The sequence below is a fragment of the Vulpes lagopus genome, chromosome 19 (assembly GCF_018345385.1).
Source record: "Vulpes lagopus strain Blue_001 chromosome 19, ASM1834538v1, whole genome shotgun sequence".
Lineage (NCBI taxonomy): Eukaryota > Metazoa > Chordata > Mammalia > Carnivora > Canidae > Vulpes > Vulpes lagopus.
The window spans coordinates 33,585,570-33,610,371 of record NC_054842.1 but is presented as its reverse complement, the minus strand read 5'-3'; the positions used below and the strand labels follow the sequence as shown (position 1 = coordinate 33,610,371).

At 33.7% G+C, this 24,802-nt stretch overlaps 2 protein-coding genes across 2 annotated transcripts in view; one reads left to right on the top strand and one right to left on the bottom strand.

Moving 5' to 3' along the window:
- STAG1 (stromal antigen 1) overlaps positions 1-24,802 on the top strand; it is a 401,833-nt gene that overhangs the window by 291,814 nt on the left and 85,217 nt on the right. The window contains exons 13-15 of the mRNA XM_041733757.1: positions 4,603-4,710; positions 7,766-7,880; positions 14,757-14,874. Coding sequence (XP_041589691.1) covers positions 4,603-4,710; positions 7,766-7,880; positions 14,757-14,874 — 341 coding nt within the window. The remainder of the gene's footprint in view (positions 1-4,602; positions 4,711-7,765; positions 7,881-14,756; positions 14,875-24,802) is intronic.
- LOC121478636 (NHP2-like protein 1) lies at positions 1,005-2,007 on the bottom strand. Its single transcript, XM_041733759.1, has one exon. It carries the CDS (start codon positions 2,005-2,007, stop codon positions 1,621-1,623), a length of 387 nt encoding a protein of 128 aa, XP_041589693.1. The 3' UTR covers positions 1,005-1,620.

The window sequence follows — 24,802 nt, the reverse complement described above, 5'->3', positions numbered from 1 at the left end:
GAGAGGTTGTGATCTCAAGGGGTTGAGAGATTGGGCCCCATGTTGGGCTCCACACTCCGAGCAGTCTGCTTGAGATTCTCTCTCCTTCTCCTCCTTCCACTCATGCACTCTCGCTCTCTCTCAAATAAATAAATCTTTTTTAAAAAACCCTAATTGTATATATAGTTATGTATTTATATTCATTACTTTGAATTTAGTTAAATTACTATACCTTTGAAGTTTTTCCTTTTCAAGTCTTTTTAAAAATATTTGACCCCCTAGTCAATGTTTACTTGTAAATTTCACAAACTTGCAAGTATCTTTCCCTCAAACAAAAAAAATACTTGACACTCTCCACTTACCCATCTGTTTTGTCAGAATTGTCTGGTGTTTAAAATCTCTATTGTTAATGATACACATGTGTGTCCTTGTTTATTATGTTTTAATATTTGCTCATACAGAGAGGAGTAAGCTTTCCTTTGATATTTCTTTTTCCTTTTTTTCAAGGTAAGAGTAATATCTCATAGACTTCTCCAAGATTATTTCTACTGCTAATTTATAAATTTCCTTTAAGAGTGTTTTCAAATCATCTGAGACCTTGTTGGCTAAAATATCCTACTTTCATAACAATTTAGAAAAATGGTTTGACTTGTTTCAAAAGTCTGTTTTGTTTTTGTTTTTTTAATTGGAATATGAATATATTTCTTTATTAGGATGCTCACAAGAATGACACACTAGCACTGTCCTTCTGATGTGATAAAGAATACATACATCTGACCCACATTCTGGCAGGAAACAGGCATAAGGGCTCTCAGAGCTGGTACCAAATGTCCACTGAAGACAACTCCATTTACCAGAGAGGATGTTTCCTTGATTCCAATGTCTCTGCTGTAGCTTCCAGTCAGGGCTCTGTGACTTGCTCAGACTTCATTCCAGCATCAGTGGACTCTCTTTTTTTTCCTAGCCACTTCTCAACTCCTTACATCAGCTTCCCCATGTCTAACTCACCCAGCTAGCCTCTGGAATTTTGCAGCACATCTCTTTGGTATGCTGCTGCCCTGCCACCCTCAGGGGCATGGTTGGGATTTGGGGGAAAGGGGAACATCACATTACCAAAGCAAACAGCAGGAGCATATTGGCAAATGACACTTGGACACACATCTAACAACCTCAAAGAATACATGCTTTCTCCCCTAATGATCCATAATCCCCTAGAGACCAAACACATATGGAATGATTCTGTACTCCAGGCACAAAGGATACAAAGTGAATGGTGTTTACATCCACCATGTCCTACACGCAGCAGGAAGTGAGCTCGAACCAGATCTCTAATGAGGCTCTTCCCTGCATCTGAATGGTGTCACCACTCTGTTTCTGCCTGTTCTCGGCATTAGTTCATTTTTCAAAAGGGAGGATAGGATGGTAGAGAGAGAGTAGAATGGGAGACAGAGGTGGGGTGGGGGATTAATATACGGAGAACAACCTGTAAAACAAAAATAATACAAAAATGCAAAACCCGGATTTAGTACTAGAATATAACAAGAGAAGGTAGCTGGAGAAACTATATGCGAACAGACGATATGATACACAACCCCAGGGGGAGGACTGGACTCAGTGAGGAGTGGGACAGAGGCCAGTGGTTTACACTAAGAGCCTTTCAATGGACTGCTGAATCGACTGGATCTGCTGCTTCAGCTGCGAGCCTTGTTTGATGGTGACAGAGCAGGCAATGACAGGCCTGGACACCCCACAGGCCCGCCCGAGGGCCTGCTTGGAGCGCACAAACACGTAGGGCACGTTCTTATCTTCACACAGCAGCGGAAGGTGCAGGATGATTTCCAGGGGCTCAGCGTCTGCAGCCATCACGATGAACTCAGAGATGCCTCTGTTGAGGGTTTTGGTGGCTTCGTTGGCTCCTTTCCGAAACTGCTTGTAGTTACATGACTGCTGAACAAGGTCCAGTAGTTTCTTGGTGAGGTGGGCATCTGCAAGGGGGTAGGCCTTAGGATTTACATCAGCCTCAGTCATCGCGCCTGCCTCGGTGGTCTCCTGCCCGGTACCACAAGGACACAGCCAAAAGTCTGTTTTTAAGGTTCATTTCTACATTTTCATTGGAGGAGATACGGGCAGAACATGTCTTCTTTAGGAGGTATAGTTATGGCCCTCCAGTTGTGTCAGATATCCTGATTCATTAGGTGGATTCCTCAGAGATCTCTCCCCACTCTAGGTATTTGTGACTTCAGTTCCACAGAGTAGACAGTGCCTCCTCTGTTTACTTTGGGTCTCAGCTCCTGACCTTCAGGTTTCCTCTATTGTAATTGCTTGCCCTGTAGGTAGTCTTGTTGGGCAAAGTCTTTTAAAATTTTTCAGACTGGCTCTTTTAAAGTGTTCCATATCTGGTCTACAGAAAACACAGCCTATTTATGGATGATACACTTCTACCACTTCTCTTCTTAATTTATTACCATGGGTAGCTCCAGTCAGCTTTTCACAGTTATATTTTTTTAAGCTCTGCACTTTTCCTAAACCTCCTCATAATTATAAGGGATGTTTATAAAGTTTTTACAGCGGTTCTCTGAAACTTCGTGCTCTAGTTTCGCTCGCAGAGGTTTCAAAGTTACACAGTACTCTGACATTTTTCTCTTGAAACAAATCCTCTCTATCCATTGTATTGCTCAGTCCCCTAATTTATATATTCTTTTGGTGACTAATGAGCTGAGTATCACAAAACCAGCTTTCTAGTGTTTTACAGCATTTACTTGAAATGATCTGGCCTTATTTCTCTTGGCTTATGTGATCTCTATCAAAACAACAGGTAAAGTCAGGTGTAACATTTTGTTACATCTCTCTTTTTCTTCTTTTGGCATAGATTATTTTCTTTTCACTTATAAGTTTGAGTTCCTGAAATATCTTGTTAAACTTTGTTTCTTTAGGAGTTTAGCTTTCTTCTAGGGGGTATTAGCTAATTTAGCTGATGTTGTATAATTGGGTGAAGGAATAAAACTTAGACCTTAGTCTTGTGCCTCATAATTTGTTAGGGGTAAGAATTGGGCATAGGCAAAAACACTTCTGCTTTAGGACAGAAAGCCGCTGGTTGTAGTTTGTAATTCTTCTTCAGTAGTCTTAAAAGTCTCCTTCAGGGAGTAGCTCAGTCGGCTAAGCATCTGCCTTTGGCTCAGATCTTGGGATTGAGGCAAAGGGAATCTGTGGCTCTCTCCCTCTTCACCCCTCACTGTGCTCATGCTCTCTTTCTCGCTCACTCTCTCTCTCTCTCAAATAAATAAATAAAATCTTAAAAAAAACAACAGCAACAACTAACTGTCTTGATAATCTCATGACCTTCAGGATATGGAAGGGAAATTACAGGGACAGTGTAGGTTGTGAGCTAGCCATTCTGCCTACACTTGTTATTAATTTCTCAGTGCCTCTTGGTTCCAGTACGACCCTATTGATACCTTCTCATACTATATTTGGCTTTTTTTTTTTTTTTTTTTTTTTTTCTTCACAGAATTAGAACCAGCAGTGTTGAGAGGAGGAATAAAGTGTACTTTTAAAAAATGTTCTTTTCTTTTAAAAAGAGTCCTTGATATCCAGTTCCTTTCATTCAGAACTATAGTCCCTTATACTGTGATGCTGCAACTGTCTTCTTTTGCTGCAGAGGTCACTCTGATTTTATGTTTATTTGAGAGATCCCTCAACCTCCTCCTCTGAGACGTTTCTAGGATTGAACTCTGAGGAATGAATTTATACCCACCCCTACATCTTGTCAAGCCCTGTACAGCCCAACAATTCTACACTTTATCTACTTATTATTAATATTATTAATCTCTAATCATATCCGACATTTATAAGCATATTAATAGGAAATAGATGTTCCTTTTGGAGGGGAAGAAACTTAAAAACACATTCTAACAAAGTAAGAAATGACTCAAACTTTAAGAATACATGAGTGGAAAGATGGGAAATTTGTGTTAGTATAAAGGAATTATTGTGACCTCTGAATCCACTTTATATAGAAAGAGACTAAATGGTATTGTAAGTATAGTATTTATTATTATTTATTATTGTAAGTATAGTATTTATTTTAAGTAAAATAAAACTTAAAAAAATTAAAAATTAAAAAATTTAAAACAGATTTGTCCAGGGCTCATGACTGCCCCAGTTGGTAGAATATGTGACTATTTATCTTGAGTGTTTTGAGTTTAAGCCCCATATTGGGCATAGAGCTAAGAAATCAATAAGATAATTCTATAAGGAGCAGTTTATCTACTATAATAATAATTTAACTGTGAAACAGATATATTCCCAGTGCCTATCAACAAAAATGTTTTGTATACTTAAAAGAAATAAAGTTAACTTGGGCTATATATATGATCCCAGGATACCATGGATGTTCTTTGTGTGGGAAGAAATGTGGACATTTTATCGGTTTCCTGAATTTTATATAATACTTAGCTATCTTTTATAATTGGAGAAAGTTACTTCCAAAGTAAGATTGAATAGAGATGAAAATAAAATCAATATGCCTTGAGCTTTTATAATGAACTTTATAAAATGTAAATAAAGATAGAACTGAAAGTAAACATTTATTTTGACTCAGATGTTGCTTTGTGAATTTTTCAGTGGAAGTGAAGAAGCTCTTTCCAATGAAGACTGTGAAAATGTTTACCACTTGGTGTACTCAGCACATCGCCCTGTTGCTGTGGCAGCTGGAGAATTCCTTCACAAAAAGTGAGTTAATTATCTTTGAAACCAGGTTCTACTTTGGTTTTGTTGTTGTTTTAGAGTTAGAAGAAGAGAGTAATAGTAAGAATAGTGTTAGAAGTGGCCACTTCAAATTTGGGGGGCTGTAATATCCTTTTAGCCTATGTGCACATCATAAATTAAATCCCTGAGAACGATGTCCTTTATGACATACTCCTTTTTCCTGAAATCTAAAAGGATGGTTCTCAACATCCTATGTGAGTGGAGATTGGGGAAGTACATGAAGTTTATAGAGATTTCCACAGATAATGTATTTCATTTGACCATTTTTTTCCTTTTTAAAATTCTTAGTTCTCATATTAACTTCTCAACATTAGTAATCTAAAATCGTCTTCAAAATGCCTCCCAACTTTTCATGGTTTTTTTTTATGGGGAGTGAGGATTGTTTTAGGCAGTAATCTATAGTGATTCTGAAAGCTATATATACTGTTGCAATTTAATTAAAAAGCAAAACCTCATCTCTTTTTTTTTTTGACAAAGCATAGAGTTAATGAGAGTTTATGAATATAATTAAATATTCTATTAAATACGTTTTGATGTTGGTCTTTTGTATGATCTATAATTTATTAGTAAATTCATTCTTAAAGTTTAAACATCTGGGGGGATTTACTTTCTTTTTGTTTTTTTGTTGATAGATTTAACTTAGTGACTTTAATTGTAGGCAGGTGAATCTAGAAGTCTACTACATGTAGTAATTTGTGATTATTATTCAGCACAGACATAAATCATGCATTGGGCAAAATGGTTGTGCATGGGTGATTAACTTTAATAATGGCCTGGCCCTCCATTCAGCATCTGCATCTCCATGCTGCAGCAACAAACTGTTCTCTACTTGGTGTGGTACCTTTCAATGTAGGAAATGTTGATTCTATGTGAAAAATCTCTTTTAAAAGGAAGTTGACTGGGGCACCTGGGTGGCTCAGTAGTTGAGTGTCTGCCTTTGGCTCAGGGCGTGATCCTGGGGTCCTGGGATCGAGTGCCACATCAGGCTCCCCATAGGGAGCTTGCATCTCTCTCTCTGCCTATGTCTCTGCCTCTGTCTCTCATGAATAAATAAATAAAATATTTTAAAAAATAAAGGAAGCTGGCTACCTTTATTACTAGTGAGTGCATGCTAGTAATGAAAGTAAGGGAGGAAATCAAACTTTTCAGGCATGACTCTTAAAGTAATATATTGACTTTTCCACTGATTCTGACATCTGTGGCTAATAGAATAGTGTTGTTTCCATATTTATCTTGAGGTGTTGACTGTCACAAATATCAAGGGTGTATTGTAGTCTTTTCCTTTTCCAGGACTGTTACATTCTAGTTAGTCTCTATTTTCTACTTAACTTTTCAAAAAGCTTTGTGTTTTTAGAATTTATTACTTTTATAGTTTCATTGAAAAAGATTACATAGAGTGGTTCTGCATAGAATTGGGGCCATAAACTGGCAGCACTGGGGTCAGGTCAGAAAGACCCTTGTATTTTCCTAAGTTTGAGATACTTGCTCAGCAAGTTTAAAATTGGAATGTTTTACATAAAAATCCACAATTACAAGCCTTTATTTCTTTGTGAAAATGAAATTTCTATTCAAATGGAAGGTTCACTCCATAAGCTTGTTTTAATGCCCTTGCCCAGGAGATTCACAGTTTGAGAACTTTTGAAGCCTAATTATGTCTTTGAGCATTCCCCTATCATTTAATATTGTCATGTTTTAAAATCTTAACAAGTAAGTTTTGGAATAGCTTCAGGAGTTCTGTGATTAAGTTTAAAAGAAAAACATGCAAGAGTGCACATACACATGTTGTCTGCTTTGTAGTATAATTTATATGCTGTACACAAGCTCAATCACACGTCTGTAAAATAGTAAAATATATCTGAAATGAGTATTTTAATAGTCATCAAAAATCTACAGTTTAGTTTTAGAAAACTTAGGCTGATTCCTAAGTACCTTACATTTATATATAGTAAGTATGATTATCCAGTTTTGTACATTTCAGTTATAAAGGACACTTATTTTTTTCCATTTGTTCCTTCCTCTGAAAGCTATCTAAGTAAACAGAATTTTCTCTTAAACCAGTCAAATAGCTATACTGATGTAGCTTCAAATTAATGTTCTGATCTTCTCCTCTTGCCATATAATTTCCCCTACCCCCAAAATACTCAACTTTTCTGTATTCATTTTCTGCCTGAGATCAGCTTATTTTTATGTCATATGAAATTATTCTTTATTCATTTATTTAGCCTCTCATCTGAAGGGCTTACTGTAATTTCCATATCTAAACCAACACACACTATGTTCCTATTCCTACTTGTTTTTCCTTATAACACTCAAGATAGTATATATTTATCTACTATTTATTTCTGTTAGAGTGAGAGCTCCATGAGAATAGGGATTTTGTCTTTGTCCACTGTTACATCCCATTTTCCCAGAGCAATACCTGGAAATAAAGTACCTAGAGCATTCCTTAAAATATTTTAGAATAAATCTTAGCAAGTTAAAATTTCTGAATCATGTCTTCATCATAATTTAGAAGTTTTACCATTAAGTGATATTTTTAATAATATAGTGTTTATGTCATTTTATTCTGTGCTGATTAGTGAGTACTGTTTTTAGTTAATAAGCTGAAAATGTTAGAAGTAATCATTAAAAGAATGAATTTTTATAATTGTTTTAGAACATATAGTTAAATTATTTAATTCATTCTGAATATTTAAGAGAAAATAGAACTCTTTAAAATTATATATATTCTAATGTCTATCACATAGGATGAAAACAGTTTATATTTTTTGTAAATACTTAAACATTGATTAGTCAAAAAGCTTCCTTTTACATTGTGTATATGATTGAATTATGCAAAATTTTTTAGATCCAATAATTTTTAACCTATAAAAGCATCAGTCACATGGTTTGAAATAAATCAGTAAGCTGATATCTGATACTGTTTTTTTAAACACTAAAATAATTTGTACAATGAAGGAAAAGACTAAAATTGATATCCATGCCAATTCATAATGCTCTTGTTTTACTTAATTTGTAGGCTGTTTAGCAGACATGACCCACAAGCAGAAGAAGCATTAGCAAAGAGGAGAGGAAGGAATAGTCCAAATGGGAACCTTATTAGGATGCTGGTTCTTTTCTTTCTTGAAAGTGAGGTAAATTTTAACATAAGTCCTTATTTTATTTTTTTGTGTTAGAATACATTTTAAATAAAAGTGTCATTTAATTCATTGTAATTGATTATTTTTAAATCCTATGAAAATAAGCCTGTTTCTCACAAAACTGACTGCATGTCTATCTGATTATAAAATCTGTATTCTGCCTTTTATGGGAGTATATATGCAGGTGTAGGTCAACACTGAATATAGGCTAGCAATTTTTAAACTTAGAATATCATAATACTACATAATTGCTTTTTATTTTTCTTGAATTTTTGTTGATAACTTTTAAATTACATAAAGAGCTTGTAAAAGTTGTCAAGCAGTTAAAACCATTAGTTCTGACTTGTTTGAAAATTACATTTTTTAAGGAGAAATAAAATATGAATTTAAATGTTTAATTAATAGATGTACAATCTCCATTAGGAATATTTCCATACGACATTTTGGTGTTAGTTATCACTTAAATAATTTTGCAGTTAACATTCATAATATAGTATCTATCAGAATCTGCTTGTACAAGTGAACTTTGGTTTGTCCAGAAAAAATCTAGAGATCTCGGACCCTGAATTTTACCCAGAAAAATATTTTTAGTTTGTGCTAGAATGTCCAAGAAGGTAAGAAACTTCAAAATTCTGACTGCTCAAATTTGAAAGTGCTGGAGGTATGAGAAATAGACAAACAGGCAGCCTATATGAAAATTGAGATCAGGGAATTAGGAGCTGTGTCAGTAGAATAAGTGAAGTTTGGACAAAGCAGGGCAAAAGAGTCACCTTTATTTTTTAAGCAAATTGAAAAGAACAAAACGAATAAAGTCAAGAACAAAACTGGGGAGTTGCATTTGAGTAAAGGATGTGTTTAGGAATAGTATTTTTAAATATGTATCGATTATATGAAGATCTTGTTAAATAGCATGCAAATTTTAATTCAGTAGTTTTGGGATGTGGTCAGAGAGGCTGCATTTTAAATGCTCTTAGATGTGTATTTATGTATTTATGTATTTATGTCTGCCCTGGCCCAGGGACCGACCATACTTTATGTTGTAAGGGTTTAAAACATTATTTTCTTAAAAAGTAAGTACGGATTATTATGGAATAAAATTCAAAATGCTTGTGAGGTTTAAGATAAAACACTAAATACTCAGTAAATATACTGTGATAGACCATTTCAACTTCTGTCTTTAGCCCCTTAGATTTTAAAGGAACCAGGATTAAAAGTATTATGCAAAGTCAAGTCCTGTATGAAAATTTTACTTTAATAGCAACAGTACTTTCAAAAAATGATAGAGATGAGACATTCAAATAATATTTAGATTGTTGAAAAGTTTAAGGAATATGATGATCTAAACTAATTGAAATTGTTCAATGAAAGAACTTTTTGGGTCTCTGAAAGCCTGAGGACTTTTCCTTTTGGTATATTAAAAGGCATAAGGACTTAGTTTTACACGGTTTCATCTTTTTTTTTTTTTTCAGTTTCATCTTTTAATTAAAGCAGTAATTTGTAATGTGTATTGCCACTCTGTTTGCAGGTGATATTACTATATTCTTGTGTTTGCTGCTATCTACTAAAGTGTTATAAGAATATTAAAATATATTTCCCAGTTCCCCTCTATAGCATTCTTGTCAGCTGCAGAAGCAATTGCAAGTCATGTTTAAAAGGTTTTAGTTAATTCATAGTAATATTGCTCTTTATAGTCACCAGCGTTTCACAATAAGCATTCTTGGTCAAAATCTCTTTTCTTATCCTGTAAAACTAGTGTACACCTGGAGCTGAATGCTTGTTAAAGCCATATTCTTATGGTGGGATTCTGTTTGTGTCCTACTCTGAATTCCTCTTTATTATAGCACATGTTAGTAATAGTTTAGTAAGTAGACTCATAAAAAGTTGAATTGCAAGAAACTTTAGAAGTCATAATGTAGAATAAGTATAGCTTTATAGATAAATTACCAGTCACTTAACTAGAATTAACTGAAGTGATTATCCATCTTTCTTTCTTTGTTTTACTGGACGTTAAGAACAACATTTTAGTAATAGAATTCTAAAATACTGTAGCAAAAGAGGTTTATAGTCAGTAGAGTAGTTTCTCTCTTTTATATATGAATTACAGGTAAAATAATGGAGATTAAGATATATATCTAAACTAGTTAATTTTCTTTCCTTTTTATACCAAAATAACATTTTAAAGCCATCACAATCTTTATAGCAGTCATTTATTTCAGTGATAAAATGCCTTGTGTGGTTTCAGTGTGTGACAGTTGGTAAGATAAATGGTATTTGAATGTGGCGAACCTAGATTTCCCTATATCTAATGTGACCATAGAACTTACTATATAAACTGATGCTTTTCAGAGTGACAAAGATATTATTAATAATTATTCCAAAGCAATAAGCATAACCCAAAACATTGCTGATGATAAAGAAGTATGATCACCTTCCTTCTAGGCATATGAAGTGATGGAGTTAATTATAACAGTCATTTAAGATGGAAGATTAACAGACATTATTAACATATCCAGGAAATCTCCCCATAATGCTCATTAATGATAGTATATGAATGATAACTTTTTTCGCCTTTACTTTCATATGTTCTTCAAGATTCACCAATAACTGGCTCTGTCTTAGCAGAGAATAAAACCTAGTATAGAAGTATTTAGAATTTTAAGCCTAGTATCTTAGGGTGATTATTTGCATTATAAATAATTTTTCATAAAAATCAAGTAAGGTTCTATTATGCAGTCAACTCTGTTAGTGTATTTAACTACTTGACGAAGAGGTCAATAGGTAGAAAAAACAGGTAAAATATTATGAGTAACTTTGAAACCAGTTAAAGATGAATCAGAATGTACCCAGAAAATTGTAATTAAAGTCACCAGGAAAATGAGCTTAATTTACCTTACATACAAGTTTAGGAGAGACCCTATAAAATAAATTACATTCAGATACAGCAGAGTAAAATCCACCTAGATATAAATATAATTTTACATATAACTTTATATGTTATATGTAATTTGTAAATAAATTTAAATGTAACTTTATCTATTTTACAGTGACTCTTTATCTATTGGGTTACCTTTTTTTTTCCATCTAATTCCTGAAGAATGCTTGCAGATACTTGATTTTCATGCTGTTTTTATGAAATCATGATACCAAAAACTATTCTTAGAAAATTTATTTTTGTTTCATTATTAGTGTTCCAGGTATTCCAGGATTTTCTGTAGCCATTGAGAATGTTTCAGGGCCTTCCTTCCAATAGCTTTATCTTTCACTACCAATAGAAAGTCATTGGTATAAAGTTTCTGAAAGATGCTTATTACCTTTTACTCTTTTTAGCCATGTTAGAATTTTTTTTTCTGAAACATGGATTCACATGATATTCTTGTAGAGATTTGAGACTAGCAAGTTATGTGGTCATCACATATGCCCCAAGACAGAAAGACTGTATTATAAACATTATGTCAAGCTAATGTCTTGACTGACCTTGTTAATATTGATTGTTGTTGCTCATACTGGTGAATTTGAAACTCATAATCAGAAAATAGGCCAACACATAATCATGTCCTTCTGGTATAAGCATTGAGTTTGAAAAAACTGGTTACTGGTATTAACATAATGGAGTCTACTAAGCTACCACCTTAACTAATCAAAAAGATGAAGAAATTGTCAAAGAAGTTAGCATCTCCATTGAGAACATTGGCTATCACATACAAAAAATTTCTGGAAAAATGACAACATGCCTGATTTTTAATATGCCTTGATTCAAGACATAGAGAAGTCATCTTTAAAAATGCCAATGATCATGGAATTATACTACTTAAAGCCTTGAATTGTGCCAATAACTCATTCACCTAAAAACCCTAGGCTGGAATAAGTCAAAATGAAAGAGAACTGTGGATAATTTGTGAAAGTTGTAAAGTAAATTATTAACTATAATTCCATTAGAATTAACCCATAGCACCATCCATACAAGGCAAAAAAAAAAAAAAAAATAGCAGGAACATTTTTCAGATTTTTCTGGTAGAAATCTGAAGTAAACCAAATATCTGAGCAGCGCAGGCTGCTAAAAGGATTAAGCTACAGTTAAGTAAGTGGCTGTGTTTAGCTGAGTTTATTCTTCCCTTTGGAAACATATTTAGGATGTAGACATTGGTCTGAGGAGCAGAGGAGTTGATGAATGCCCCAGATAATTTATGGCCACCAGGAAGTACAGGGAACTTAGGCATTCAAAAGACATGAATACCTACATGTTAAAAGGAAAAGCCTGCCTGATTATAGATTTCCCTCTTTCCACTTCCCTGCATAGCCCAGGAACCCAGGGCCTTGCAATCAGGATTAGCATTACCAGTATTCTTGAATCTAGAATATTAACATAATATGAACTAACAACCAAGAATCACTGAAACTTGAAGCACAAAATCCAACATCAGTGAAAATTTTTTATTCCCCCAGATATAAGAAGAAGCCATTATGAAAGAGGAAGGGCATTCATAGAAATTAGAAACATGATTTCCAAAAGTTAGGAGTGAAGCAGATCATTAAATGGCCTGAACACAACCAAAGATTGGTTGTAGATTAAAAACCAAGGGATTTTTCCAAAAGATAGTACAAAAGAAGTGTGAGAAGGAAACTAAAAGGAAGTACAGATTAATAAGTTTTATTATCTAGTAGGAGTTCTGTAAAGAGAGCTTAGAGAGGAAGAACTAAACAAAGGACATTCAGTTAAAATGTTTACACCATGTACCCTTTATAGAAAATATTACTTGATGTTTCCTAGCAAAATAAAAAATACCATAAAAGGAAAACAAGGAATATGAGTAACATTGGCAAACAAATAAATCTGAAAAAACTTAAAACTAAACCTACATAATATGGCTGTGAAGCTTACTGCAAATGCCTAAAAATTATTCTTAAAATGTAGGAGTGTAATATAAAATTAAATGAAGAGAAATAAATAAATGTGTTAGGGATCACAAATGTTTACAGAAAGCTGAGGAGACAGTATCATGTAAGATAAACCAGAATTGAGAACCAAAAATATTAAGAGAAACAGAGAAGAGATATTTTATATGTATAGGTCTAATCCACCAAAAATACAATTGTGAACCTTTTCTACCTGTTTTATAGGTATACTTAACATGTACACATAGGCATAAAAGCTAGTTTATTTAACATTTGACATAGGGGTTAATTTAATTGTGGTGAAATAGACATGACAAAATCGGTTATTTTAACTATTTTGAGGTATACAGTTCATTGGCTTAAATACAATCACATAACTATGCAAATTTCAATGCCATCCATCTCAAGAACTTTAAAAACCTTCCTGAACTGAAACTCTATACCCATTAAATAATAAATCCATTCCAACATAGGTTTTAATAGCTACAACTTTGAAACTATTTGTTTTTCTGTTTTCTGCTGTTAATTTGCATTTTTGAAACCAGGTCGTACATCACTTGTAGCTATCATTGTTGGAATGATGTTACTGATGACCTGAGAACAGTAGTTTCGTAGGATATGTAAATCTGGAAAGTTTGAATGTATCTTACTATAAACCTTTCCTTGTGTTCTTTCTAAGCAGAGATGCTAATAACCTTATCTACTCTGGAGAAAAATCACTGGAAAATTCTGTGTGTGCATATGCTTGTATGTGTGGTTTTCCTGAGACATTTGAGGAGCTAGAATGTAAGATTTAAAATGCAATGAAGCATAGAATTAGGAGTGCAGATGAAGCAGAACTTTAAATTTCATCAAAATGCACATAGAAGAATTAATGTTAGAATCAGGAATGAAGAAGAAAACCAACTCACTTATCAAATATGCCAGTAGATAAATAAAAACCAGTAGATCTAGAAAGGAGACTTTCATTTGGGGCCACTATTCATGATGTAAGAAGTGTTTTCTCTCACAAGTATAAGCACATGTAACTGAAATAAGAGTTGTATGAAATAGTACTTAACTTTCTATGTGCTATATACTTTTTTTTTTAAATGTTGGTCTTAATGCATTAAGTTATTTTAACAACCAATGAATAGATTGAAACGTATAGTTTGAAAAACACTAATCTAGAAACTGGTTTATCTAGATGTCATAAGCCTCAAAGGTAGAAGAACTTTTATATAAAGGTGGAGACCTTAGTTGAAGCAGAAACTAAAACAGTACCAACATCTCTATTTACTTTCTCTGAAAAGTTTTTTGTATAATATTCTTCATGATGTAATAACTAACAAGTGTTAGAGAGTTTGGTGTGAAGTGTTTGATAAGGAACATGAGAGTATTTGTTACTGTGGGAACATGGGCCAAAGAAATTGGCAAGAGTAATGAGCAGCAAAAAGTTGGTATGGGGTAGGATAGGGAATGCAGTGAGTTAAATGAAAATGAGAATACAAAAAAGAAGAAATAGAGTAACTTAACATTTTGACCTTGACCAAGATGACAGAGATATAAAGTAAGTAATACTGATACCAAATTTTCAAAGGAATTCTGGGAGAAAGGAATTTATTTCCTTTAAAAAAAATTTTAAAAAGCTAATTATAGAAACAAACCAAGAATAATGAAAAGTGACCTTGATCTAATTTGTAATTTCAGGAATTTTGTTAACTAGTTATATTCTCATTTTCCACATCTATAAATGATGTCATTGGACTAGGAGATCCTTAACATTGCTACTGCAAAAAAAAAAAAAAAAAATCAAGTGTATGCATTACATCCCCATTATTTACAATGACATACAAATATATTTATTCTTTTCTAAGTGGCTCTTGTAAATGTTGTGACCAAGCCATTTCATTTATAAGGAAAATGGTTTATTAAATTGACATATTAGTAATTTCTTCATTAAATATTCTTTAATCATAATTGATTTGTTATTTTTAGTTACACGAACATGCAGCCTACTTGGTGGACAGTTTGTGGGAGAGCTCTCAAGAACTATTGAAAGATTGGGAATGTATGACAGAGTTGCTTTTAGAAGAACCTGTTCAAGGAGAGGAAGGTATAGTATTTTGACAAGTTGCTTTTTACATATTGATTGGGGTTCCCATAAACACACCATTCTGTATAGGTCACTCCTTAACATTAAATACATGTAAACATGCTGTGTCTTTTTGCAAAGAGAACAGTTTGTTTCCTGAAATAAGTAAGGATATCTTTAGAGTCTATTACATCTTTTTAGATGAGGAATGCTACCAGCTGCACAAATTCTTAAAAATCTATGTGTTATGTAATGACAAAAAAAGTTTTCTTTATGCTGATTTGAGACACAAAATACTGATGTACTTAACGTAAAAAATAATATGCACCCAGAATGTTATTATATTTATGTGTGAACTTGGGAAAGCCTTTGACACTCAAGGACTTAATAGACCATAACCATCCCCTTTTGTTATATTTTCTTAATTATTAAAACCAGAAAATTAAAAAATTTATTTACTGAGCTTCAAGAAATTGGGAGAAATAATTGTTATATGATAATTTCTGAAGTATGTATCTTATTACATGTTACATAATAACATGAGCAGCAAAATGGATATGTATATTTAATAAAATAGTTATATTCTAATTCTAAAAGTTTATGTGAAAATTAGTTTTTTTTTTTTGAAAATTAGTTCTTAAAACTAGAAATGCTTTTTCCTAAATGGTTTGTTTTTTAAACTAACACATAGTAGTACTTTGAAGAACTTGTATTTCACTTAATCCATACAACAAACCTGTAACATAGATGATACTTTGATGTAAGCAACACTTGTGAACTAAACCTGGACTTAAGAATCAAAAGAAATACGTTCAGACTTTTAACTCTCTATTCTTTGTGACTACTATTCTCATTTTTCTGATCTTTAGCTTCCTTTTCTTTATAATATAAAGGTTATTTTCCTTATATATCTTGTATAGTTTTTGTGAGGTTTAAGTAAAATACTGTTGATTCCTTCTTCTGTTTCACCTATTTTTCTGTGTGATTCAACTCTCTGGGATATAAGAACAAAAATGAGTCATCAAGTGCAGTGGACCAAACAGGTCACTATAGGAGAGGGATCATCCCCCAGTGTTCTTTCCAAGCAGTGATGCTAATTGGTATTATCTACTCTGGCTTTGACAAATTCAATGACAGAAACAACAGGTATGCATCATATACAAATATACTCCAGTAAAGTGGCCCAAATTGCCTCCTTTAAACTCAAAATATTTGCCTAATAATCTCATTCTTAATCTGTAACACAAATTCTTCCCTAAAATTTCCCAGACTTTCTTTTAAGGTTGAGATTATTAGAGTATATTTGACCCCACTTTATTTACTTTACTTGCATGTGTTTTTTCCCTCTGGATATCCTTGATAAGAAAATGGCTCTATTACTAAATTGATGGGGCCTCCTGCTCACTAGGTCAAACTCGCAACATTACTTCAAATCTCTTTTACTTTTGTGATCACAGAAATATGAACACACATTCTACATTTTCTCCTTATTTTACTTACACATATTCACTGCTAGGTTCACTGACTTTATGCATTCTATTTCTAATGAATCTTAATATTTTCTCTAATAAAATCAATTCTCTTTCTGATCACAACAGCCCAGTCAACACTTGAGCAAAGTGTCTGGCATAGTGTTTAGTAGTACATTCCATTCATTTTTTTACCATTGACTGTCACCATAGAATCAGCATATTATCAGAGCAAGTTAGAGCTTGTTGTCATGATTCCATGCCATTTTTTTTTTGTCACCCCATGCTGTATAAAGGATATGTCCAAGGAGAAGAATGGAGGCAAGGGATATAAATTAAGGGTAGAAGAGCCAAAGTGCTATGCTTTGGTATTATTAACTTTTTACTCATTTAAATAAGATGTACCAGACAGTAAATAGTAATACTATTTAGTATTACTAATTTAGTATTACTTAGTAAATAGTAATTACTAAGTCTGTCTTGTCAAGGTGTTTTGCATGGGTTTTACCTTATTGATATAACTATGTACTATTAGGTATTTTGTTATGATTCAAATTTAGTTGGCATTGGGTTTAACTTCAGTGAAGAAGTTAATTTGGTTTGGTTTAATTTGGTTTGGTTGGTTTGATCTTAGCTAGAAAAGTGAGTTCTAAAATGGGAAAAAGTTCTTAAGTGAACCATAGTTTTAGGATATGATTGAACCTGGGGAAGTAAGACTGAGGAAATTAAGAATAACAAGTACAGAACTGTATCTGTATTGTGACTCAGCTTTTTTCACACATTTGTTCATATGCATGTTGTGCCACGTGTTAGCTCTGGCATGGAAAGGCATCTAAAGCAATTTTCTGTGCTGTTATTTTGCTGTATTTTATCATAACAAAATGCTGCCAGTAACTGACTTATTTTTGAGACTTGATTAGAAATTAAGTTATATTTTATGTAGGTGGAAAATGATAGATATTCCAGTGGATAAAGTTCAGATAGCAGTTGGAAACAGGTCTAAAACTGGGGGAAACACCTTGTCAAAGACTTAACCAATAGCAACGTAAAAACTGCCTCAGTGTTTTAAAGGGACAGGGTTTTGCTGGTGGTGGTGGTAGTGGTGATTGTGTGTGTGTGTGTGCTATAGCAAAATCAAATTACTGAGTAAATTTTTAGTATAATATTAGGGCCTTGGTAATAGGTAACCAGGCAACAAGACCATAAGTAAGCCATTTAATTTATGTGTGAGTCTCTGCTTCTGCATCTATGAAAAAGAAAATCCCTAAAATTTAATGTAGGTAATTTTCTGTGGTCATTTCTGTGATCCAGTACTATATAAAGTAAATACAGATAAGTGGAATTCTTCAAAGCAAGGAATCGTTAATTTATTTATGATTTAAAAATATGTATTGATCACCTTCTGTATGCTGACTGTTCACACTAAACACTAAGGGTACAGTCTTAAATAAGGTCAGCTCACTGTTTCTCATTGGGAGGCAGATCAAAACCAAGTAAACAGAATAATTTCAAGAGTTAATAAGTGGGATGGATAATAATGATAATAAAGGAGAGGGTTTATCTTTAGATTGAATCCTTAAAAGAAGATTCTCTGAGGAAGCCACATATGAGCACCAAGAATCTGAAGAATGAGGAAGCTAGCTACAGAAAGTGTCTAAAGAGCTATCTAGGTAGATAGCAACTGCAAAGGATATGAAGCATGAATGATACTGTTATGTTCCAGGAGCTGCAATAGCTGGAATACAGTGAACCAGTGGCACAGATGAAATAGAGGCAGAACCCAGATAATGTAGAACATTTTAATTTGTAAGTAGATTTATTTAGTTCGTTCTAAGTTATAGGAAGACATGGAAGGAATTTTTTTTCCAAAAAACTAAAGGTATTTAATTTAAAGATTGCTCTTATGCTAATACCAGGTCCAGTCTAATGTTTTGTTTTGTTTTAATTTTCCTTTTTTAAAAAATTTTATTTAGATGCAACTAATAACATACAATGTATTATATTGATAGAGGTCAGTGATTCATCAGTCTTCTGTAATACCCAGTGCTCATTACATCATGTGCCCTACTTTATATCCATCACCCAGTCACCCTGTACCCCCACCCTTTCCCTCCAGAAAACTTCAGTTTGTTCCTATGATTAAGAGTCTTTTACAGTTTGTCTCCCTCTCTGATTTCCTCTTGTTTTATTTTTTTCCTCTTTTCCCCTATAATTATCTGTTTTGTTTCTTAAATTCCACATGGGAGCAACATCATATGATAAATGTCTTTCTCTGATTGACTTATTTCACTTAACATAATTTTCTCTAGTTCCATCCACATTATCGCAAATGGCAAGGTTTTGTTTTTTTTTTTATGGCTGAGTAGTAGTCCATTATATATGTCACATCTTCTTTATCCATTCATCTGTCAGTGGATATCTGGGCTTTTTCCATCGTTTGACTATTGTGGTCATTGCTGCTATAAACATTGGGGTACAGGTGCCCCTTCAGATCACTACATTTGTATATCTGGAGTAAATACCCAGTAGTGCAATTGCTGGGTTGTAAGGTAGCTCTATTTTCAACTTTTTGAGGAACTTCCATACTGTTTTCCACAATAGCTGTACCATCTTGCATTCCAACCAAAAGTATAAGAGGATTCCCCTTTCTCCACATCCTTCTCAACATATTTTGTTTCATGATTTGTTAACTTACAGCCATTCTGGCTGGTATGAGGTGGTATCTCATTGTGGTTTTGATTTGTATTTCCCTGATGCCGTTTGATATTGAGCGTTTTTTCATGTGTCTGTTGTGCATTTATATGTCTGCCTTGGAGAAATGTCTGTTCATGTCTTCTGCCCATTCTTGATTGGATTATTTGTTCTTTTGGTGTTGAGTTTGATAAGTTCTTTATAGATTATGGATACTAACCCTTTTTCTGATGTGTCATTTACAAATCTCTTCTCCCATTCTGTAGATTGCCTTTTGGTTTTGTCAACTGTTTGCTTTGCCATGCAAAAGGTTTTTATCTTAATGAAGTCCCAATAGTTCATTTTTGCTTATGTTTCCCTTGCCTTTGGAGACCTGTTTAGCAAGAACTTGCTGCTTCCAAGGTCAAAGAGGTTGCTGCCTATGTTCTTTAAACGTACTGTTGGATCCTGTTGGCTGGTATCTTGGTGAGAATTTTTGCATCCACGTTCATCAGGGATATTGGTCTGTAATTCTTTCTTTTTGGTGGGATCTTTATCTGGTTTGGGGAGCAAGCTAATGCTGACCTCCTATAACAAGTTTGGAAGGTTTTTTTCCATTTCTATTTTTTGAAACAGCTTTAGAAAAATAGGTATTAATTCTTCTTCAGATGTTTGGTAGTATTCCCCTGGAAGCCATCTGGCCCTGGATTCTTGTTTGTTGGGGGATTTTTGATTGCTGCATCAATTCCTTGATGATTATGGGTCTGTTCAGGTTTTCTGTTCCTTCCTGTTTTAGTTTTAGTAGTTTATGTGTTTCTAGGAATTTATCCATTTCTTCCAGATTGCCTAATTTGTTGGCATATAGTTGCTCATAATATATTCTTATAATTGTTTGTATTCTGTGTTGGTTTGATCTCTCCTCTTTCATTAATGATTTTATTTATTTCAGTCCTTTCTGTTTTCTTTTTGACAGGTCTGGCCAGTGGCATACCAATCTTAATTCTTTCAGAGAACCAACTCTTAGTTTTGTTGATCCATTCTACTGTTCTTCTGGTCTCTATATGTCATTGATTTCAACTCTAATCTTTATTAATTCTCTTCTCCTGCTGGGTTTAAGCTTCATTTGCTGTTCTTTCTCCAGCTCCTTTAGGTGTAAAGTTAGGTTGTATATTTAAGATCTTTCTTGTTTCTTGAGAAAGGCTTGTATTACTATATACTTTCTTCTTAGGACCGCTTTTGCTGCATCCTAAAGGTTTTGAACAATTCTGTTGTCATTTTCATTTGCTTATATGAAATTTTTAAATTATTTAATTTTCTCATTGGTCCATTTATTCTTTAGTAGAATGCTCTTTAACCTCTACGTATTTGAGTTCTTTCCAAATTTCCCCTCGTGATTGAATTCCTGTTTCGAAGTATTGTGGTTTGGGCGCACTTGGGTGGCTCAGTGGTTGAGCATCTGCCTTTGGCTTGAGGTGTGATCCCGGGGTATTGGGATCAAGTCCCAAATCAGGCTCATCACAGGGAGCCTGCTTCTCCCTCTGCCTATATTTTTGTGTCTCTTATGAATAAATAAATAAAATCTTTTTTAAATAAAGTATCGTGGTCTGAAAATATGCAGGGAATGATCCAAGTCTTTGGGTACCAGTTGGGACCTGATTTGTGGCCCAGTATATATGATCTCTTCTGGAGAGTGTTCCACATGCACTCAAGAAGAGTGTGTTTTCTGTTGCTCTAGGATGGAATGCTCTGAATATATCTGTAATATCTATCTGGTCCAGTGTGTCATTCAAAGCCCATGTTTCCATGTTGATTTTCTTCTTATGATCTGTTCAATTGCTGTGAGTGGCATGTTAAAGTCCCCTATTATTTTATTATTAACAATATGTTTAATTTTGTTATTAATTGGTTTATATGGCTGCTGCTCCCATGTTATTGGCATAAATATTTATAGTTGTTAGATCTTCTTGTTGGATAGACCCTTTTAATTATGATAGTGTCCTTCCTCATCTCTTACTACAGTCGTTGGCTTAATACCGAATTTGTCTGATATAAGGATTGCAACTCCAGCTTTCTTTTGATCTCCATTAGCATGATAAATGGTTTTTCACCCCCTCACTTTCAATCTGGAGATCTCTTTGGGTCTAGACTGAATTCTTTGGCAGGTAGCGTATCATTGGGTCTTACTTCTTTATCCAATCTGATACCCCATGTCTTTTGATTGGGCATTTAGCCCATTTACATTCAGAGTAACTTGAAAGATATGAATTTAGTGCCATTGCATTACCTGTAAAGTCACTGTTTCTGGAGATTGTCTCTGTTCTTTTCTGGTCTATATTACTTTTGGGCTCTCTTCACTTAAAGCATCCCTTTTAGTATTTCTTGTAGGGCTGGTTTGGTGATCACAAATTCTTGTAAATTCTGTTTGTCCTGGAAGCTTTTTATCTCTCCTTCTATTTTGAGTGAGATCTTAGCTGGATAAGGTATTCTTGGCTACGTATTTTTCTCATTTAGCACCCTGAATATATCATGCCAGTCCTTTCTGGTCTGCCAGGTCTCTGTGGATAGATCTTCTGCCATTCTAATATTTCTACCCTTGTAGGTTACAGACCTCTTATCCTGAGCTTCTTTCAGAGTTTTCTCTTTGTGAAATTTGCAAGTTTCACTGTTATATGTCTAGGTGTTTACCTATTTTATGGATTTTGAGAAAAGTTCTCTGTGCCTCCTGGACTTGGATGCCTGTTTCCTTTCCCAAATTAGAGAAATTCTCTGCTATAATTTTCTCCAATATACCTTCAGCCCATCCCCCTTCTCCTGGGATCCCAGTTATCCTAATATTGTTTACTTTATGGTATCATTTACCTCCCAAATTCTCCCATGGTGATACCATAGCTTATAATTTCTTCTTTTCCTCAGCTTCTTTATTCTCCATTACTTTGTCTTCTAGATCACTAATTCTCTCTTCTGCCTCATTTATCTTAGCAGTTAGAGCCTCCATTTTTTATTGCAGCTCATTAATAGCCTTTTTGATTTTGAATTGTTAGATTTTAATTCTTTTATCTCTCCCTAAGGGATTCTCTAGAGTCTTCTATGCTTTTTTCAAGTCTGCTAATATCTTTATAATTGTTATATTTGAACACATGGAAGGATTTTAAACAAGGGAGTGATATGATCCCATTTGTATTTTAAGAAAAATGCTATTCATAAACATGCTTGGAATAGGCAGAAGGCCAGTTAGATAACTGTGGCAATGGTCTCTATGGGAAATGACAATAAAAATATGGAAGAGGAAGATGGATTATGAAAAGAACCTAGGCCAAGTTTTAAAGATTATGGATAGAGGACAAAAGCAGGAAGAGAAAAACAGTAAGAGCCTTAGCAAGCTATATAAAAAGATAAGAGATGGGATGCCTGGGTGGCTGAGTGGTTGGCACCTGCCTTCGGCTCAGGTCGTGATCCTGGGTTCTGGATTCAGTCTTCACATTGGGCTCCCTGTGAGGAGCTTGCTTCTCCCTCTGCCTATTTCTCTGCCTCTCTCTCTCAGTCTTTGTCTCTCATGAATAAATAAATAAATCTTTTTTAAAAAATAAAAAAGATAAGGGAGAATTATACCCTTTAGAAGCTCAGTAAAGAGAATATTCAAGAGATCTATGGCTAATAATATCACATATTGCAGAGGAGAAGAAGGGCTATGCAAAGATTATTAGTTTTAGTGATGACTCAAGTTGTTGGTGACTTTTAAGCATTTCTTTTCAGTGGTAGGCAAGGAGAGAAGCCACAGTTCAAGATGATGTGAGTAAAATCAATAGTGAGAAAATGGAGATGATGTGCAGTGGTTTCTGAAGGTTTAGAAGGAGCCTTATCTGCAGCCAAATGTGAAAAATTATGAAATTTTAGAATTATAAAAATAGAAACCTAGTTGTTTCATTGAGTAGGAAGCTTTTTTCCTATTATTAGGCTTTTAACCAGGGAGTATAATGTGGAAAAGCTGAAACTGTTTCATGTGGCTCCCTAAGAAAGGCTGAAGTTCATTTGTTTCTCTTAAAACAGTTAAAATGTTAAAACCAAAAAATGATTGAATTAGGATGAACAAAAATATTCTTATACAAGGTGATTTTAGAATAAAAAGGACAGTATTATTATGCCTTTGCCTTTTCATTGTTGTTGCCCATTTTTTTAAATAACATAAACTTCTAAAGCTTAATCTCTTTAATTTATACCTAAATCTGTTCTATAATTCCCATATCTATTGGCATTTAATGTTAAATAAGTATACAAAGAAAGGGGGGAAGAGAGAGACAGAGATAGAATTAAGCTATTTAAATTAGTGCCAAAAATCTATCTCTAAAAATATATAGGAATAAATTCAATAAGAAAAGTACAAGATAGTGTGAAGAAAACCATAATGTTTTTTTCAAATGACATTGGATAAATCTCAAAAATAAAGAGCTATGTTATGTTGCTGGCTGAAAATGTTATTAAAATGTCGGTTCTTCCCTTGTAATGTCTGACTTTTTAAAAATACCAGTTCAAGGGGTGCCTGGGTGGCTCAGTGGGTTAAGGATCTGACTCTTGATTTTTCTTTGATCATGATCTCAGGGTTTTGAGATCAGCCCCACATCAGGCTCTGCACTGGGCATGAAACCTACTTAAGATTCTCTCTTTTCCTCTCCTCTGCCTCTCCCACTTCCCTATTGCATTCTCTTTCTGAGTGAATGAATGAATGAATGAATGAATGAATGAATGAATAAAATATCAGTTCAAATCCAATGGGTTTGAGAGTTCTGGGAGGTGACACGAGAGGAGGAACTCAGCAAAATGATTTCAAAATTTATATAGAATTTTTTTCCTTCTGTTTAAAAGGTAGTATAGCATAGTGCTTAAGAGTACAGACTCTGAATCAGACTACCTGGGTTCATGTCTTGACTCTACCACTAGCTAAGTACTTCAGAAGTTATTCAGCCTCTCTGTAGCTCATTTTCCCTGCCTATAAAATGTGAAAATATTAACCCTTATCTCTTCGAATTGCTTTGAGGATAAAACAAGTTAATACATACAAATCATAACAGTACCTTACACATAAAAGAATGCGTAATTGTTTGCTACTAGCAATATAGAAATTAGAAAATATTTAGAAAAAAGACTAATATATAACTTATAACTTAATTCAACTAATTTGAACATTTAGTTGAACAAGATTAAAGCAGCTATCATCAAAAGTGTGGCATTATAATAGGAATAGATATATAGATTAGTGAAACTAAATAAAGAATCCAGAAATAGTCTAATTATATATGAGAACCTAGAACACTTCTAAAGTGTTTATATGTGACATTTAAATTCAGCAGGGAAAGCCTGTTTACTTAACAGTGGTGGAGGCTTAATTGGCTGTTTAGGTGTAGGAATAAATAGGCCCATAACTTCATGCTATCAGCAGAAATAAATTCCAGACAGAGTAAAGATATAAAAGCTAGAGAAAGAGAAAAAAATTAGAAAATATATTTCTATAATCTCTCAGAAAAGGGCATCTTTGAAATCAATACAAGAAATCCAGAAGTCTTTTTGTATCTATACGAAATGATGGATATTAGCTAACTTTGTGATAATCATATCACAATATATATGTCAAATCGTTATACTGTACAACTTAAATTTATAAAGTGTTATATGTCAATTTTGTCTCATTTAAACTGGAAAGGAAAAAAAGCCAGAAGATATAAAACAATTCAGTACAGATTTGACTTTGTAAAAATTAACAATTTCTATTAAAAAGAATTTCTGTCTGACAAAAGATACCATGAAGAGTCTGACAT